This window comes from Carassius auratus, chromosome 3 (genome assembly GCF_003368295.1).
Source record: "Carassius auratus strain Wakin chromosome 3, ASM336829v1, whole genome shotgun sequence".
NCBI lineage: Eukaryota > Metazoa > Chordata > Actinopteri > Cypriniformes > Cyprinidae > Carassius > Carassius auratus.
In genome coordinates, this window is record NC_039245.1 from 20,064,362 (window position 1) to 20,082,729 (window position 18,368).

The 18,368-nt window shown below is 36.9% G+C and overlaps 2 protein-coding genes across 3 annotated transcripts; both read right to left on the reverse strand.

Annotated features, from left to right (window-relative positions):
- Positions 1 to 2,633: 2,633 nt before the first annotated feature.
- LOC113050073 (transmembrane protein 184A-like) lies at positions 2,634 to 15,474 on the reverse strand. Its single transcript, XM_026212777.1, has 9 exons — positions 15,024 to 15,474; positions 13,852 to 14,106; positions 9,696 to 9,861; positions 8,399 to 8,489; positions 7,842 to 7,917; positions 6,770 to 6,861; positions 6,482 to 6,651; positions 6,125 to 6,322; positions 2,634 to 3,776 (listed from the first exon to the last, which is right to left on the reverse strand). Exons 2-9 carry the CDS (start codon positions 14,104 to 14,106, stop codon positions 3,544 to 3,546), a joined length of 1,281 nt encoding a protein of 426 aa, XP_026068562.1. The 5' UTR covers positions 15,024 to 15,474; the 3' UTR covers positions 2,634 to 3,543.
- A 950-nt stretch (positions 15,475 to 16,424) lies between these two features.
- On the reverse strand, positions 16,425 to 17,660 carry LOC113050085 (proteasome assembly chaperone 3-like). Of its 2 annotated transcripts, none has more exons than XM_026212778.1 (3): positions 17,520 to 17,660; positions 16,925 to 17,153; positions 16,425 to 16,837 (listed from the first exon to the last, which is right to left on the reverse strand). In XM_026212778.1, the coding sequence occupies exons 2-3, from the start codon at positions 17,138 to 17,140 to the stop codon at positions 16,685 to 16,687; spliced, it is 369 nt and encodes a 122-aa protein (XP_026068563.1). In that variant the 5' UTR covers positions 17,141 to 17,153; positions 17,520 to 17,660; the 3' UTR covers positions 16,425 to 16,684. The 2 variants fall into 2 exon arrangements, with proteins under 2 accessions (XP_026068563.1, XP_026068564.1); XM_026212779.1 differs by lacking the exon at positions 17,520 to 17,660 and adding an exon at positions 17,265 to 17,461.
- Between the last annotated feature and the right edge of the window lie 708 nt (positions 17,661 to 18,368).

Here is an 18,368-nt window from a genome sequence, read left to right on the forward strand (position 1 = left end):
AAAATCAAGATGGCTGAAATCAGGATTGTCTCTTACCTAAGTGGCTATGACTGTTCGTGTGAGCCCTCCCACGCCTGCAGGAAGCATTAGAGGGGTATTGTGCTGTTTGCCCCACATCTCTGGGGTCCTGTTGAGCTCTTAGCATTTTCATTTCTCCACAAGTGTTTATGTCTCTTTATCCCCAAACATAATCCAATCTAATGTTTCCCATTGTTTCTATAGTTTATATGTATCCAGTACATGAAACATCTTCAGATTGGTGTGATTCTTTTACTCATTTTTAATCACAGCGGTTAATTAAACTGATTTTAGTTCAGATGTCCAATAGAAGAAAGATGTTTTAGCCTTAAACTCCCACTCTTAATTTCTCTATGTCAGTTCATACAACCTAACACACTATTAGTTTTATTGCGAATGGTAGTGTTCAGATGCTATTGTGGATATTTATATTAAGAGTGCAGATTTTAAGAACATGTAATCTCAGTATTCATCATTTATTTGCCATTGTTTTTGGTCCTATAGCTAGCATTTCAAAGCATGTCAGAACCTCTGTTTGTGAAAGTGTCTTGTGCAGTACTTTTTAATGTGACCACAGCTCTGGTTGCCAGATCCTCTTCTCTGGTCTTATGGGTTTTTAAATAGTTGTCTCTACTTTCCTTTTAGGCAACAAAAGCCTTGGAGTGAAAAAAAAAAAAAAAATCCCAGGAATTGTCCATTTGTCATGGTGTGGCCAAGACCTAATACATTACATGATATTAGAATTTATCAGCATTTACTTCCCTTGATAGAAAGTGTTATGTGTCACTTCTTTATGAAATTAGAGTGTATGGTGACAGATTGTACTTTATTATTATTTTTTTAAAGAGAGCGAGAGAGAAATTGACAAACCATCTCTTTCTGTGCTTTACACTGACATCTGGTGGTGATTTGTATTTCTCAATTTTTCTAAATGCTGTGATCGGATGCTGATGACACCAAGAGCTATAATTTCTTGGACTATTGAGGCATTGCTGTTTTGCTTTGCGTTCATTTCAGCTGCCACCAAAGCCATAACCCATCGGTGCGCTTTCTTTAAAGTTCACTTCATTTCTATTCTTTTATTATTTTTATTGTGAGTTAAACAAGCTACAAACCCTCTAGTAACTAGATCGTAATGCCCTAATTTAGACTAATAAGAACACAACATGCCGTCACAGAGCTATTTTGTCATTTTACAGGGAGGCCAGTGGTTTTGGCCAGTTAGTTTAGTTATTTGTCTTATCAGTACTGACCGAGGCATTACAGGTCATCTTGTGACTGAGGCCTGTAGACATTTCCCTATTTTACAACAGTTTTGTGCAGTAAACGTTCCTCCCAACACGGTTAGATGGTGAAGATGGTCTTTAAACTAAGTGGGTACTTTTTCTGTCTTTTTATTTTTATTCTATGTATGCTGTATGTGGCCTTTTGGGCTGAATGGGATAAATTATTCTATATTTTACATATGAATATATCTATTTTTCAAAGTATATATTATGTGCTCAGTCAATTCTTAAAAGCTATTTACCATGTACGCACATAGGAATTTTAACCAATGCTCTTTAAAACACACTTGCCTATAAAAATCTTAGAGAAACTCCATGACGTATAAAGTATGCTGCTCCAAATTATTACTTTATATTTGTCAATGCTAATATGAAACTGTAAGGTATTGGGGGAAGTAATCATGTTATTTGTGGTTAAAATAGTGCCTTTAACTTGTCATCATTTAAGTACTGTATGAAAGGGTGTGGTTGTTTTGTAAAATCTTATTTCCGTGTACAACCACGTTGAACAGATTTGCCTGTTTGATATGTCTCCTTGGCGTTATTGTTGTGCTATATATAAAAGCAGTTGTAAATACGGACACCATGAAAGGAAGCAAAAGCTAAGCTTTGATTAATCATATTCATGATTCTCATCATTAATCTGCTTGTATCACATTGATCTTTGATATTTATTTTGTTTTGTTCTTTTGTTTTCAACATCTAAATTATTTTATTTACATTCTTTTCGTTTCAATGAACTACCCTCATGTACAAATGAAATATATTTTTTTTCATTCTGGCTAAATTTGAGGTGGTAAATTATTCCTGTACAAAGTCTGCAGTGTTTGTTTTGTACTTTTAAATAAAGCTTTTTCTCATGTAATCTTGTTTGATTCACAAGTTTTGTTTAGAAGAAGAAGAAAAAAACACTCCCTTTCATCATTTATTTCTTATAAGATGTAGTCAACAAAATCAACTGTACAGGTAGCTAAAATATCAGTATCCAGTATCTGTTTACAGATGACTAGGTCCACATATACTCTGATTCACACTGATAGGCTATACACACTTCAATTCCTTCATTCACAGCTGCAAGGCAGCAATCATTGGCACAAGTCATACTCTCATAATGCTGCCTCTTAATATCCATTTAACAAAGTTTACAAGTATGGATACTTTATAGACAAAATAAGTCAACTTATTTTGTCTATAAAGGGAAGAGAGCAACTCTGAATCACAAAACATAGGCTGTTGCATTTTGAAGTCCTTTTCTTTGCTAAAAGTATTTGCAAAACAAAGTAACTACTGTAGTTTAATCAGATTAACAAATACATCAACCGATATTTTGACCAGGACTTTGTGGTAATACGTAGTAAATAAACATTTCAATAGCTTGGTATGATAATTAACTATATGCATTTCATTTTGGACTGTTTACAAACAATTAAGGGAAACTGCCTTTTAAAAGCAAACAGTGGAGAACTAAACAAGATAATTTAACATTAACAAATTAACACACCCCAGTAACACCTGTGCCATTATACACTTACAGTGGCACAGGTTAAAGCTTTAACCGACCAAATAATGGCGGAATACAAATGATTTGCAATTAAAATACGCGATGATGGCCGAGACTTGCATTTTTGCATCAGATCTCACACTCTTTGAAGGCCTGGTGTGAAAATTAATGAACCTCCATATCAAGCGGGGGCAGTGCTCAGTCCCCCACTTTGTCCGAGTGGCATGTGTGATACAAAGGTTTCAAAGAGCAGCAGACAACAGTTTGAAGTGTGATCTCCAAAAAACTAGCGCATCTTAAGAGCCAGTTCAATTCATCCAGAGACCCAGCAGAGGGCTGCTGAGCAAATACTTCAAACGACCAGATGCAAGAATGGCTCCCTAAAGTGTCAGTCCCCGATTCATTCCATCTGAACAGCACCCCATGCCTCATGTTTTTTGGCCATGCCTCAAAATGGGTCAGAGAAGAGAAGTGGACTCTCCATTACAAGGCCGGATCGCCCACCACTACAGAGGATCAGGAAAAGAAGAGCTCCAGGACTACAATGAGGAAAACATAACAACCCCCTACCTGACACAGTCTACTCTTATCCCTTGTAAGGTAACTGTTCAGATCCCTTTACTGAACTCTCTTTTTTAAAATTCATGAGCTGATTTACATGATTAGTGTCCTCATTAAAGTTATAGAGTCAAATTCGTTTTGGATTAAATAAATAGAAAGATCGGGACAAACGGGGCACTAGAGCTCATCATCAGTGTCGATCAGCATCACTTTGTCAGATTTCTTCGAACTCTTTGAGGTGCTGATCCCAGGCTTGCCATTCATGTTGGGCTGCACCACTTCCTGGGTGGACTGCTGGGTGTACTGTTGGTAAGCCGGAGAGAAGTTGTGGATTGCATCCTGAACCATGTCTCCAGGGTTAATGGTCTCCTTCAGGCCGCTGGATATGCTGTGCATAGGTGCTACATTCTCTACAAAAACAAAATGAAACAACAGATTAAAGCGTCGAATATCACACAACCTATTTACAGTTGTTTTAAATGAGCAAATCTGTTTTTGTACTACCAGAACTTAGAATGGCATGAAACTTGAGGAAGATGTAACCAAAACACAAAAGGAAATAAGACGCCGTTCTACACACAGCCGCATTATTAAAACCCATGACATTATGGCTTTTATAATGAGGTCAACATTTGAGCCCTTGTCTAATGTAAAGGTCTGTTTTTCTCATGTGAGACCTGGCTGGTGTGGGTCAAGTTTTAAATCAGGAGGGAAAATATTCATCTGTGAGCGGAAAGCAAGAAAAAAAAATACTTAGTCAAATGTATTTTGTTTTTAAGGCACAGAAACAGTTAAAATAAACGGTTACTGGATTTTTCAATGGTGTGTGTGTGTGGGACAAAGTATAATTTGAAACCGTTTGAGACATTCTACGCAAACCTCTAGTCGGATCCATCCCACCAATAAAGAACTGGAGTATTTAACAGAAAGACTTAATTTACCTAATGTAGATAAACAGACTTCAAGAGAACATTCACCCTGATGAACAAACATGCCCAGAGTGACTTAAAGCATTACAGTGATGTTTTACATTTCTGAGCTATTTTGTTTGTCTGGATTACACAATCTGTTAACAGCCGGTGACATTTCAACACAATGCAATCTTGCTATTATCCTCACTCCTGTGAGCACATCACCACGGGCAACGCCAAGGTCCAACCCAGCTGTTCGCAAAATAGAAACCGGAATGAAAACACTAGCAATGCGGAGCTCCACTCCACTGATGTGGTTTCCAAATCACTCTTCTGCTTCATTTATCTACTACAGGCTGGAGAGGCCAGGAAAGAAATTCACAATCACACTGTGCCCAGATTTGTCTCAGCTGTGGATGCATTATTACAGAGTACAGCCTGATACACTGCAAAATGATGAGTTCCGGCTAACTCCATCTTGCCTTGTGGATGATGAATGAGAGCTTGGACAAAGGTGACAGCAGGCTGCTAAAAAGAGGGTGCAAGTTTCTGACCTCCTGTTCGTGAAATACTTGAACTGTGCTTGTAGTTCTCCAGTTGCCGGGCTAGGAGCTGTACTGTGTGTGAACGGATGTACGATTTGGGACCTGCCCCCATGGGCAGAGGGTGAAATCTCAGGATCCGCAAACTGCCCTGAGCTTCTTCACAACTGGTCCGCTTGGGATAAAAGCCCATCCTGGAAGGTTATTCTGCCTAATACGTTTCATGACAGTCATGACCTTTTATCAACAGTGAAACCCGCAGTGACTTCACCCTTTGAGCTCTGTGGCTCTGGTAAAATATGGAAAATACCACCATGCTTTCATATGCCAGTAAGGTGAAGGGTTCTTAACATATTTGTAGGTTTTCTCACAGATACATTCCAACAACTGTTAAGCAGCATGCTGCAATTCACTTACTGCGAAAGAAGAACACCTCATGCTTAGAATATAAACATTCAAACTGACACAAGACTTGAAACATGCATATCTGACTGACAGTCCATTTATATTTCATCGAAGCCCCTTGAAGTCAGAACATAAATCTGATGCAGCTTTTAACATTCAGCAGCTGAACTGACATTACAGCTTAAATTGGTGGTAATCGAAACAGAACTATTCTTCATCACCTTGAAAAGCACAAGCGACAGAATATGACTAATCCGTTATGCATGGAGAGGCTTTTGTAGCTTTAAGGATATGATCAGAATGATATACTACTAGTATACTGCTTTCTGTACAGTGCATATATCTATGAAATGTAGTATGTACTGTACGTTATTGTTTGTCCTCTATGCCCCGCCTGAAACGCATTGTTTTTACAAAGCTCATTGGTCTGAAAAGCGAGGCATGCTCTAATTGGCCAGCAATCCAGTGCCTTGTGATTGGATTGCAAGTTTGACATCATATACCCATGTAAATAAAAACAATTTAAATTCACTTATCAGACACTTCAATGCACTTTGATTGGAACCTATACGTTTGCCTCCAACTGGAATCATGGCGGAATATAAGTTTTGCGGCAAGGAAACACCTGCTGAAGACTTTGTTTTCAAATTTTTCAGGTGTAATGGCATCATTCAGCTTGCCACAGGTCTGGGTTTTCTCAACACACAAGTTATTTTGATGATCTGTATCTATGAGTGGAGCTTTCCAGCAGTCCTCTGAACTATGAGTCATAGCCCTTCTGAGGATGAAAACTTTCAGTTGCCTTATAAAAGATTGCCGAGACATGTTTCTAAGATCCTCTAAACAAGTTAAAAGATTTTGCTTAGTTTTTCTCAAGTGTTCGATTTATGAGCGTCTTACCTGGTGCTTCACTCTTCTTCTCGCGGTAAACACTGGAGGTGAAGGCGTAGCGGAGGGCGATGGCGGCAAAGACCATTTCGATGCAGATGATGAAGTTCTGCCAACCAGCTGCCACTGTACCAGCCCCCACCTCATAACCATCAATGACAAGAGCTTCTGGGATTACACCACATCGCTCCAGAATGGCCAATACCATACCTAAAAAAAAAAAGACATACCAAAAGAAATTGGCAGGAAGTTGGCAGAATTTTTGATTCCAAGGTCCTGCCTTGTCCACAACCATATTCAAAGAAAATGTTTCATGTGTCAATGAACAGCTTGAGATGAATACTGAACATATAACGCAGAGTAACCAACCTTGCCAGAAGGAGAGAAAGATGACGGATTTGATGGTGAGGAATTTGAGCACAGGCTCAAAAGGTCTCAGAAGGTCACTGGTCGCAAAGTAGAAGAGAAAGAGGGCATAGAGAGCCAAACTGACAGAAATGTTGTAGATGATGGTGATGTAAAGGTAACCTCCCGTTACACTATACAAAAAGACACATGACAAGGAGTAAGACAAGGAGTAAACAGTTCTTTAAAAAGTCAGATGTTGTGTTACTATGGCATGTTGATATAAAAAGGAATGAATGCTGGGTGGCTCACTTAAAGTCTCCATCGTGATATTTGCCAAAAGCCTGCAGAAGGATGGTGATGACAGCCATGATGGGCTTCACGACACAGAACTGAAGTGTGGCCTAGATGATGACATTAGTAACAGAAGCAGATGAATAATGGTGATGGTTTAGTTTTTACGCTGAATCCATTTATTCATGGGCCTGTAATATAGTTTGAGTGATAGAAGACTTCCAGTCCTCATCATTTTCAAAGTCATGGTAATGTTGAATGCTTATTTTTGACAGGAAGTGCTCATTTCTTACATAATCAACACAAAGTTTGACATGACTGACAAATCCACTCACGTTGAGAATGACATAGAGGATCATTTTTTCCCAATCTCGCTGCATGCAAGTCAGAATCAACTGTTTGAGTCATCAATGTGGAATTTAAGTTTTAAATCGAAGCTGTCTGTGAAAAAAGCCATCGCAAAATAATCAAAGCATGCTCTGTCTCTGCTACAGTCTGGTACATTGCAAGATGATGCTTTGAAAAATCCCACATGTAGGCGTATGGTCAGATAGATTTATGTGTTTTGAAATTCCACTTCCTATTAAAAAAGTTCACTTCACATTCTTTTCTGTCTTTTTGGGTATGGGGTATCAAATCCAATTTCCATCTGTATTATTCTCAAAGTGCGAGTGGGTTTCTCAGTTGCTGTGTAGACAGCATCAGGCTGGCGGCAATACCTATTTTTCTGTGTTTATTATCGAGTGACTTGCACCTGCTTCCTACTGTTTTTAATCCTACTTTAACCACTGGAGCTTCTCAGGAAAGACAAAAGTACAAAGATAACAGCTGCCACTTCATGACAATTCAGACCCTCTTATTAACATATTCATGCTGTTTACAAACAGCCATTTGTTCTCATACAGATGCAGGTCGATACAGAATGGGATACAAGACATACTAAAATTCTAAAATGTTCAGCTTATTTCCAAATTGTACATCTCGTATTTTCAATTTGGTCTCACACTTTTGGACACTACTGGAATAAATCTGAATAATTTAGGATCTCTAAAAAGTTTTATTTTAATTCTAAAGAAAAACGGTAACAAACCTGCTTGCAGAATCTCAGGAAGCCAATGGAGTAACTCATTCCTACCAAACAGCACGTCCCGTAAAGGCAACTAGACCTGTTAAAGGCAAAGGAAATGGAACATTTGAAAGGTGATGCTATTCTTGATGGTAATTTGAAAAATGTATATTTTAAACAAGCCAGGCATAAAGGTATGTTGCACAAAAATAAAAAAATCTAGCTTAGTGTTTAGCACACATGCTCTGACACACCGAGTCATGATGATCATGTCATCAAAATTGTATTTTATTTAGTCATCCAACATGTTGTATTTATTTTCTCAAAGCTCTTCACTATGCATTTTCTAGGACTTCCTTCCTCATGCTGGATAAATGTGATGCTGCCTTACAACTTCCAAAATGAGGTACAGAGTGGCAGCATAAATATTAAAATGTTAGATTGGCAGCATAATTAAATCGTCTATGATTTTGGGCAGCCTTTAAATAGGAAGTACATTTATCATGCCTTAAAATGCTGAACACTAGGTTATTAACCCAGCAGTTCTTTAACAAAAAAAAAAAAAAAAAAAAGACACTCACTGAATAGGTTTTCCTCTTATTTCCGACATGATGGCACTTTCTCCTCCAAGGTACTCAAAAGATAGACTCAGGAAGTTGTAGATCACAAATGCTAGAATGATAAATGAAAAAAAAAACAACATAAGTCAATCATGAGAGCCTGACATAAACATTTTGCTGAATCTGCAGAGAGAGGTTTAAATGAGCAGACATAATATGTTCGACATGACCAATAAATAAATAAATAATTTCCTGTCACTTTGTGCAAAAACAAGTCAAGATCGAGGAGTTATCTTAACCCGAGAGGTCTATTTAAAGACAGATGGTTAGATTTCATTGTCTGTCAGTGTGTACCCTCTGTACAGTGTGTATTACTTATGGTAATATTTTACTGATGGTCTCCTTGACTAAGACTTCACACGTTTGAAATTAATTACAATTATATCATTTTATTTATATTACATTACTTATATTGAAGGAAATTAAGGCTTTTTATTCAGCAAGAATGCATTAAATTGATCTAAAGTGACAGAGAAAATTTTAATAAAGATTTGTATTTTAAATAAATGCTGTTCTTTCGAGGTTTCTATGTTAAAGAATCCTGAAAAAAAGCATAATGGTTTTCACAAAATTTTAAGCAGCAAAACTGTTTTTAACATTAATGTTGAATGTTTCTTTAGCATATCAGAATGCTTTCTGATGGATCATGTGAGACTTAAGACTGGAATAATGATGCTGAAAATTCAGCTTCAGCATCACAGAAATAAATTTGCCTAAATTTTAAAATATATTCAAATAGAAAGAAATATATTCATTATATTTATATTGAAAACTTGCCAACTTCCAAACTTCTGAATATTAGTGTATTAAAGACATAAATCACTCTAAATTTCATAACAGACTCATTTATATAAAGTAACAATATTCCATTCAGTAATACGATGGTTTACATGAAACAAAAATCCCCACAATGGAATTTTCCCATGTTACTTAAATAACACAGTAAAAACTGTTTCAAATAGTTATTGTCTAGGAGTAGTGGGATAGGCCTGAAAAGATAATAACACATTGGGCCGTCCTCCCTTCTAGGTGCAACATGACAAACTGGTCTGTTCAGTTACAATGAACATGTATTTGTTTCCCCTCTGTGAAACCTGCCACCCCACGTCTGTAAAGTAGGATGTCCTCCCTCACTGCAGGCCAGACTTCCAAACAACAGAACACGTCATTCTCCCAATGTGATATTTGGGGTTAATAACATTAGCCCCAGGGGGCAGAAGGGACTGAAAGGATAGAGAGCAGCTCATATTTACTGTACCTTCATAACAGTCACGAATGGAGTCGAAATACACATAATACTGGTCATTACTGATGAACAGCAGGCTGAGCCAGGAGTCGAAAGCAAAGATGGGGACGATGAAAAGGATGCGGATGATGTAGCGCTGCTCATTTGGCACTGTGTACGACCTTAAGTGCAGGTATATCTATAAAGACAAAGATTTTATTAAGCAAGACACAAATTTGCTTGACTACAAAAAAAAAAATGTAGTCAGACATACATTGCAAAAACTGTGAAATGCAATAAATGATTAAAGTGCAGTGGAGCAACATGCTGCAGAGCAGATCAAAAGATTGCAAGAAAACATATATAATTTATTATTTATTATCAGACACTTGTATGCAGTAGTACTAGTGACACACACTAAATAAGTAACTGTAAAGTCTATATAAGTTTATGGACAGCTAACAGAACAAAGCAATGTTTAACCAAACTAAAGCTGACAGGATATTAATAATTATATACTTCAAAAGAGCTTTTACCATCACTAGCTGTTAGGAGACAATACATATATTTTCTTAGCAGTATATTAGCTACAGAGTTTTCTTCTTTTATTTATTTATTTTTTTGCAGTTTATGATGTCTGGTAATCAGCATAAAGGTTCATTACCATCACTTAATGCTATTTTGGAGTGTTTGTTTGGGAATTTATGACCAATTATCCACAGCATTTGTGGGTCAGGCTGTGATGTTGAACAAGAAGGTCAGGCTTGTAATATCCGTTCCAGTTCGTCCCATAGGTGTTTGATGAAGTTGAAAATAAGGACTCTGTGAGGGTCAAGTTCTTCCACACTAAACTCATCTAACCATGTCTTTTTGGACCTTGTTTTGTGCACTGGGGCACAGTCATGGAGTAGAAAAGGGCCTAACCCAAACTTCCACAAAGTTGGAAGCTTTGCATTGTCCAAAATGTCTTTGTTTGCTGAAGCATTAAGTTTTCCCTTCACTGGAATTACGCAGCACCATACCATTAACCCTCCTCCACCAAACTGTACAGTTGGCATAATGCAGTCAAGCAGGTACCATTTTCCTGGCGTCCACCAAACCAAGACTCACCCTACAGAGTCCTACAGTTTCCAAGCTACATATTAATTTGGCACAGAATACAACTAATGTGCTGTCACAGCTGTGCATTATGCTATATAGATATACAGTTTGGCACTAACAGTTTCATAATCTACATTTAAAAAAATACTATGGAGTTTTTGAGGTACGTGTATGTCCTTAAAGTCCCTTTGAACTTCACATTATTACTGAGGGGGTTTAATATTCACCGGTTTCTTTAAACTCTTGGACACTCAATCATTTGAAATCAGATTATTTTTAGTCCGTCATTCCATGGGTGGAGGCTTGATGTATTTGTGGGGTCTAAAAAAAGCAAAGGGAGTTGCTCTCTGAACTCACGTAGCCTGCAGGGGAAATAAGTTCATAGTCTCCCAGACTCCATTACATGGAGCCGACAGTAAGAGAGAGAGCTCAAAATAATGGCTCTGGCCATTGACGGTGTACTGGCTGTCACAGAAATGGAGTCAAAGCTAATTACAACCTGCCTGAAGCAGAGAGGAACTGCCGGTGGAGCTGCAAGGAAACCAAAAACAAGGGCCGGTGAATCACAAAGGTATAGCACCAACTTTAAGACTGTAAAGCTTGTAAAAACTAGAGAGCTGAGAAAAGGCCGGCCCAAGAGTGCTGTTGGTGCTTTGTCAGTACAATATATAACAATTCACTTAAGAAGGTTTGGCCCAGAAGGTGCTCATGTTCAAAATAGCTGGTCTTCAAAGACTACTTTGATATCTCTGGAACTGATGGGAAAGTTTTGCAGGCAAATCAGTAACTTTTTAGGAATGCAATCTCAATTTCTGCCTTTAGTATGCAGTGTGCAAGAAAAGCTCCACCAGGAGAATCTTTTGTGGCGAAACAGAAAGGCAGCGAAATACTAAAACAATCCTGAGGGCTCCTTTAATCTCCACAGGATTTACATATGTTGTCTAACTCAACCCTCTGCAGGCGGCTGTTTGGTGGTAGATGAGTTGTTCTCTTGCTAGGCTGAGGGACAAAACTCAGATTGTTTTAACATGGTCGTGACTTGAAGAGGTAAACCACTACACAGGGACTCGTTTCCAGGCTCCATATAACATCCCGACGTTGTTTGGCCGCTTCAAAACTGTCAGCTTCTCCGAGGTATTGGCTTTTGTATGGCACACAAGACACTTTGGAGGCAATCAAATCATATTCCTCCGGGCACACTGTGGGCACTGCAATTCAAAGCTGAAGAAATACCTTTCATGACCTCTGCTCTCCATCAGTACGATCCCAGCAGTTCAATTACATAACAGATGCTTGAGAAACATATTCTAAATTAAATTTCTTCATAGGTCATATAGGCTGCAATGAAAAGGGATTCAAAATATAATAGCAAGAGCAGGGAAATTAGATTTCGGCCTTTTATGAAACCGAACAATGTCTGCAAACATAATTGGTAATTCGACACACAAGATGGGTATATTCATACTGTGCCGGCACTTCACCTGACAATTACTTTTACACAAAATTCATCCACCACCAGCTGATTTCAGAATGCTGTAGGCAACACAGTGAATGCCACAGAAGTGGATATTCAGGTATGATGTGCACTTTTAGCTGTTGAACAGCAAAATATAAAGGACCGGGAAGTACCCAAGGAAATTAGAATTGCTCAGCATGTTTAGATCTATAAAGAAATTACCAAACCTTTGCAAGAAGACTTATTGAACAGTCTGGTGTCTAAGAAGCTGCCCTTATCGCTCTCTTTCATTGATAGAGCTGGTGTGAAGGCTAGTGACTGATGGTCTTTCATCAAACACAAAAGATCTTCTATAAACAAAGGTCCAGCACACAAATATTGCTCACACTGTTTCTGCTTCAAACCTGTGAGCATACATTACCAGTCAACAGTTTGGACACACCCCCTCACTATTTTCCACATTTTAGAATAATAGTAAAGTCAACAAAACTATGAAATAGTAATATATATATAAATGAATATCAAATGCAATTGTGTAGTGAGCAAAACAACAAAATAAAAAGCTAAATCAAAACGTACATTTTGATTTCTTCACATTTTAAATTTTTGCTCACATTCGCTCAACCAACTTCAAGGTATCCAATTTGGATGCTTTTTTAATGGCTTTGAATCTCACCAATTTACAATAAATAAATAAAGGCCATGCATCGATTGAACTAAATGTTCAAAAGTAACAGTAAAGAGATTTATAATGTTATATTAAATACCTTAACTACTTGAAATACTGACAAACACTATATTAGAACCACACACACACACACAAAAAAAAATGAAAACAGATAAACTTGAGTTTTGTCAGACTTCTTGTCATAGAGACAATAACCTTCTTTAAAAGTGTTCCTGTAGTGCACACCGCAGATGGTACATCAGGGCACATATATTATTGGTTACGTATCTTTGCATTAGATCACCAGAGTGCACTAAAGCTATATTGTGTGTTTACACAGCACTCTTATCAGCTCTGGGAACAGGTACCACTCTGCTCTGTAGCTAACTTTGATTAGTCAAGGATGGTAACAGCACTTTAAATGAATCATTTAGAGTAAAGAAAACATGGATAATGGTCTAGAACAAACATGCAGGTATTTATTGATCTCTGATGATCGATAACCAGTGGAGGCAGGCAGTGGAGGTTTAGTTATTTCTGTAGTCTTTAATGACTATGTGGCATAGATTAACCTTCTGAAATGACATAGTATTATCAGGATCTGCAGATGATAATGAGCCTATGGTCAGGTATGAGGGAGGAGACAGCATGCTACAGCTCTTGTTTTGTGTGTGTAGGTTATTTGACTGTGCTCTGAATGAAGCACAGTTATAAGAGCTTCCAGCTTTCTCCAGGTCTCAAAACCACTCCATTTAATGCTGAGATTTGTTTCTCACCTCATGGCCTATAGTTGCTATACTCCATACTAGTTTAAAAGCAGCAGTGATGCTTTTCAGTACCTAAGTAAGCAGTTGTGAGGTCTAGAATTTGTGCCGGATGTGTGAGTGCCTGGCTGTAAAAGGATTACCATGAATTACCTGTCCTCAAACACATTAGTGACATTTAGTTCCTCGAAATGAGCCTACCTGATGACAGGTGATGAAGAGTGCAGACCAAACGAAAATCCCTGACAAGGCTTGGGCCGTGCGGGTGTTGAGGAAGAGCTGGTCGTCCCCCACTATTTCAGTCCCATTACTTGATCTGATCACGGTTATGTTTGACATGCCGGTTATATTTGACAGCACGGAGTATGATGACAAAGGAACTGAATTATTCATGTTTTTATCCGAATCCATTGACAAAGTGCTGAAATTTGCCTTAGCAGTCACAGACTCATTCATCTGTAGGAAAAAATAAATAAAATAAAAATAATGTAACATTTTTCAAAATCGAATTAAATCCAAATGAAATAAGTCATAAATATTATGTCTTTCATTTACACCTTTGTTTATAAACTATCATCTAAATTCTTCAGAATTAATGATCCTTGAGAAATCATTCTACTATGCTGATATGGTGCTCAAGATCATCATTATTATTAATGATGATGAAAAATACTGCTTTATATATATATATATATATATATATATATATATATATATATATATATATATATATATATATATATATATATATTCAGATTTGAAAAAAAGAACAGCATTTATTTAAAAATATAAATCTTTGTAACATTACATCATATCTTATGTGTCACTTTTATTCAATTGAATGCATTTAAAGAAAGAAAGAAAGAGAGAGAGAGAGAGAAAGAAAAAGAAAAGAAGAGAAATCTTTGAACAGTAGTATACAGAATTCTGTTTATTCTATGAAATGCAACCAATTACCTATTAATTGCACTATTTTTGTTCGAATGACAACACACACTTATATATGTACAGTTTAATATACAAAAACAAATTTACCATGGCTACTATAATTACTAGTTATTTCTTATTCCAATAAAATGGTGTTCCTTTGTAAGTACAGTCTACAGTCTTTTTTAATGTTGTTAGAAGGAGATCAGACGTCAGTTTATTATGGTTTTACAGTAATCAAAACAGTATTTGCTGATTTATTGCATATACATGTTTACATATATTTTACTGGAAACTATGGTTAACATTTTTTTTCTCTTTTTGTCAAATTAAACGCTGCGTGAGGATACATAATTTTAAAAGAGCTACCTAGCAATCATTTCACTCCAACCTATTATTGAAACAGAAGGCAAGACCTGTTTATAAATATTTTCTGAAACACTTACCCTGATACAGTGTCAACACCTGTGAGAGTCTAGTGCGATCAAACTCGAATTACTTTACCATAAACCTAACTTCACTCTGAACATCGCACTGGGACTAAAATAATAAATAGATTACGTGGACGAGAGACTAAAGAAACATCAATATACTACATGAAGCCTAAGGTAGACACGGCCCGCGCGATGTCTCAAGCGCACTTCCTCGTTGAACTATTATTGACAGGTCTGATGTGCGTCAGTCAGCTCGGTGGTAACAGCCCGGAATCTAATTGATCTTTATAAAAATCCCGAAGAGAAGAAGAAAACGGTACAAGATGACTGTGTTTTCTAAAGGCTTTTTCCAAAACACAACAAACAGGCTCGTCGCTCCGTCTCAAATTAGGGCAGGTGTACTTAGCGACAAAACAGCACTGCCAGGTCATGTGACCTTGCGACGTTAGTCCTTGGTCACGTGACTTGACATACAGGGACGGGCACCTGTCGATCAAAGTTACAGTATTCTTACTGCACACGTGCAATGTCAATTGATACACCAATGTAAAGCTCAGAGAGTAAATCTGTGACAGAGCTGTGCATACTGATAAAAACAATATAGGACATAATTCAGGTACTCTAGGCCACTTTGAGATACAAAAGGACCATAAAGAGATTACTTTAGTGATCAGTGATGAGTGATCAGTTTTAAAAATTATTTCTTCGCCAACAGGAATAGGTTGCAGCAGTCAGGTTCAGAAAGTAATTTCATTTATTTTGTTGTATACCTAGATCAATTGATTTTTAACAATCTACTTAAACCTTTACTGTGAGCTATGAGGTCCATGGTATATGCCTATTTTAAAGGATTATTTAACCTTTTATACAGAATTGTGTTTAACAAAAATAATTTTTGGAGCAATATTTTATTACCCACAGTTCTGCAAAGAAATCTACACTAATCAGAAAAACATGACAAAATCTAACCGATAGGATCTTTAGTGCCCACCAACTCCCATGTCTCCCTTTGCATATTGCAATTAACATTAAATATGTTCTTCCTATATCTATTTTTAACATAATTAATTTTTTCTGTTTTTAAACAAATGACAACTGCAAATCTTTAAAGGACTGTTGTTCTTTTTCTCATTGAAGTAGTTTTTTTCCAATCTTTTTGTCTTATTTTACACACACACACACACACACACACACACACACACACACACACACACGTACATATACATACATACATACATATATATATATATATATATATATATATATATATATATATACATATATATATATATATATATACACATATACATACACACACAGAGGTTTTGTTAATGGTGGAGGTGTTGAGCCAGATGCCTCTTCATAGACTTTGGGATTGGCGTGGCCGCGTGACATTCAAATAAGTGCAAAAAATTAAAGGTAAGAAAATATAACTTTAATCTTAGGGCATCTGAAAGACATCCATTATACAGAGGCAAAAAAAAGTGATCTTGAACAGTAATCTTTAAGTGTAATATTAAAATTCAATTCAAGCAGTGTGCAACAGCATGTAAGACCATTCTCTGCACAAGTCTTGGGTACGTCTAAATTCATAAATTCACTGACAAGTCAAGATTAATGTTGTAAAAATTGTCCTCATCCAGAAATAGTGAATTTGCTATGTGACCTCCTGTTTACCAAACTTGGCAGGCTTTGATCATATCTTTAACGTCTTTCATAGTTTCAGCACTGTTGTCTTTGAGTGAAAGGCCCAACAGGACCGGTCGGTTTCCTGATTCCTGGGAGACGAACATTGCAACATTCTTGGCGTAGACATGTGTAAGAGGCTGCAAAAGAAAAAAAAAGGACAAAGTGAAACACAAACATTATTTTATCTGCCATACTGATTATCCAACAAAAGTAAACTTGATTACCTCATCCTTCCCCAGCAGTACTCTAGTAGTGAACATAGGTAGGCTGATCTCACCAGACCTCGTGTCAGGTGTTATGGACACAAGTGTCCCAATTTTACCATACTGTGTCAAAACTATAAAAATGTAGTTGCTGAATTCTGTGCAGACAACTTGTGTTGGGATTCCATTTATGCTTTTTTCTGTCTGTCTTGATCGGATGACGGGTTGAGGAGCCATTATTTACTTTCACCTGAAAAATAAATAAAAGTTAAAAACATGCTGGCTAATAATATTCAGTCATAAAACTCTCACAACTGAAAAACAGTTAAAACCGAAAACAACGGAGTATGAAATTAACTACTTTAAGTACAAGGCAAACCGAGACGATGATCGTTAGCTCATTCATTCAGCTCTGAGAAGCACGAAGCTACAGCGAAAGTAGGCCGCATGAGATCGCCGACGACTGGCTTGTCAAAAGCGGACAGACGACACAAGAAACACCGAGGCTTCAAAGTCTCAGGCGGAGCATTAGATACCATCCGAGATATACGCAACAGCCTTACGGTATGCACAAACTTTTGAAATAGATAGCATAGATATAAGAAAAATTCCCCACCGCTAGTTTAAAGTCGTAATTTATCCTCTCAGGTTGAATGTAATTCCGTTTGCAAACATCCCTCGGCGTGACGGAACACTTTGGATGCGTTTCACCTACGCAGTGACAACAAGGTCAAAGATGCACGCTGAGGGGAGGAGACGCGGTTGAATGTGTTTTGGATAACATTTTATTTAACGTAACTTTTATTTAAGATTGTATATAATCATATATTTTTTAAATATTAAACAGTAGGCATATGACTAAATTTGTAATTTTATTACTGTCAGGACATAATCAAACATTATTATTATTATTATTATTATTATTATTATTTACATTTTTTTTTTTAGAAAATGAAAATTCAGCTTTGCCATCACAGGAATAAATTACATTTATATATTCAAATGTGTGTGTGTGTGTGTGTGTGTGTGTGTGTGTGTGTGTGTGTGTGTATATATATATATATATATATATATATATATATATATTATTGTTATATTTCACAGTGTTACTGTTTTTACTGTATTTCATTCGAATAAATGAAGTCATTATAAGCATAAGATAAAACAAAACAAAAAACAAAAGCCTGTTTATCATGTTTGTAATGTTCCATTATCATATCGTAATTAACAGCAATGTATTTATAAGTGTGTCTGAGTTGTTGTACGCTGAAACAATGTGCAAAGGAGACAGGCTTGTTGCAAGTCTAAATATATATATATTTTTAAGAAACATTACCCAGAGAATTTTATCAAACAAACAAACAGACATCTATCAATCTATTTCAAAATGTTTTATCCTTTCTATCCACCTGGAACAGCCTGATTGCGTGCTGTTTGTCTGGACAGCTTTATCTTCTGGCTGCCT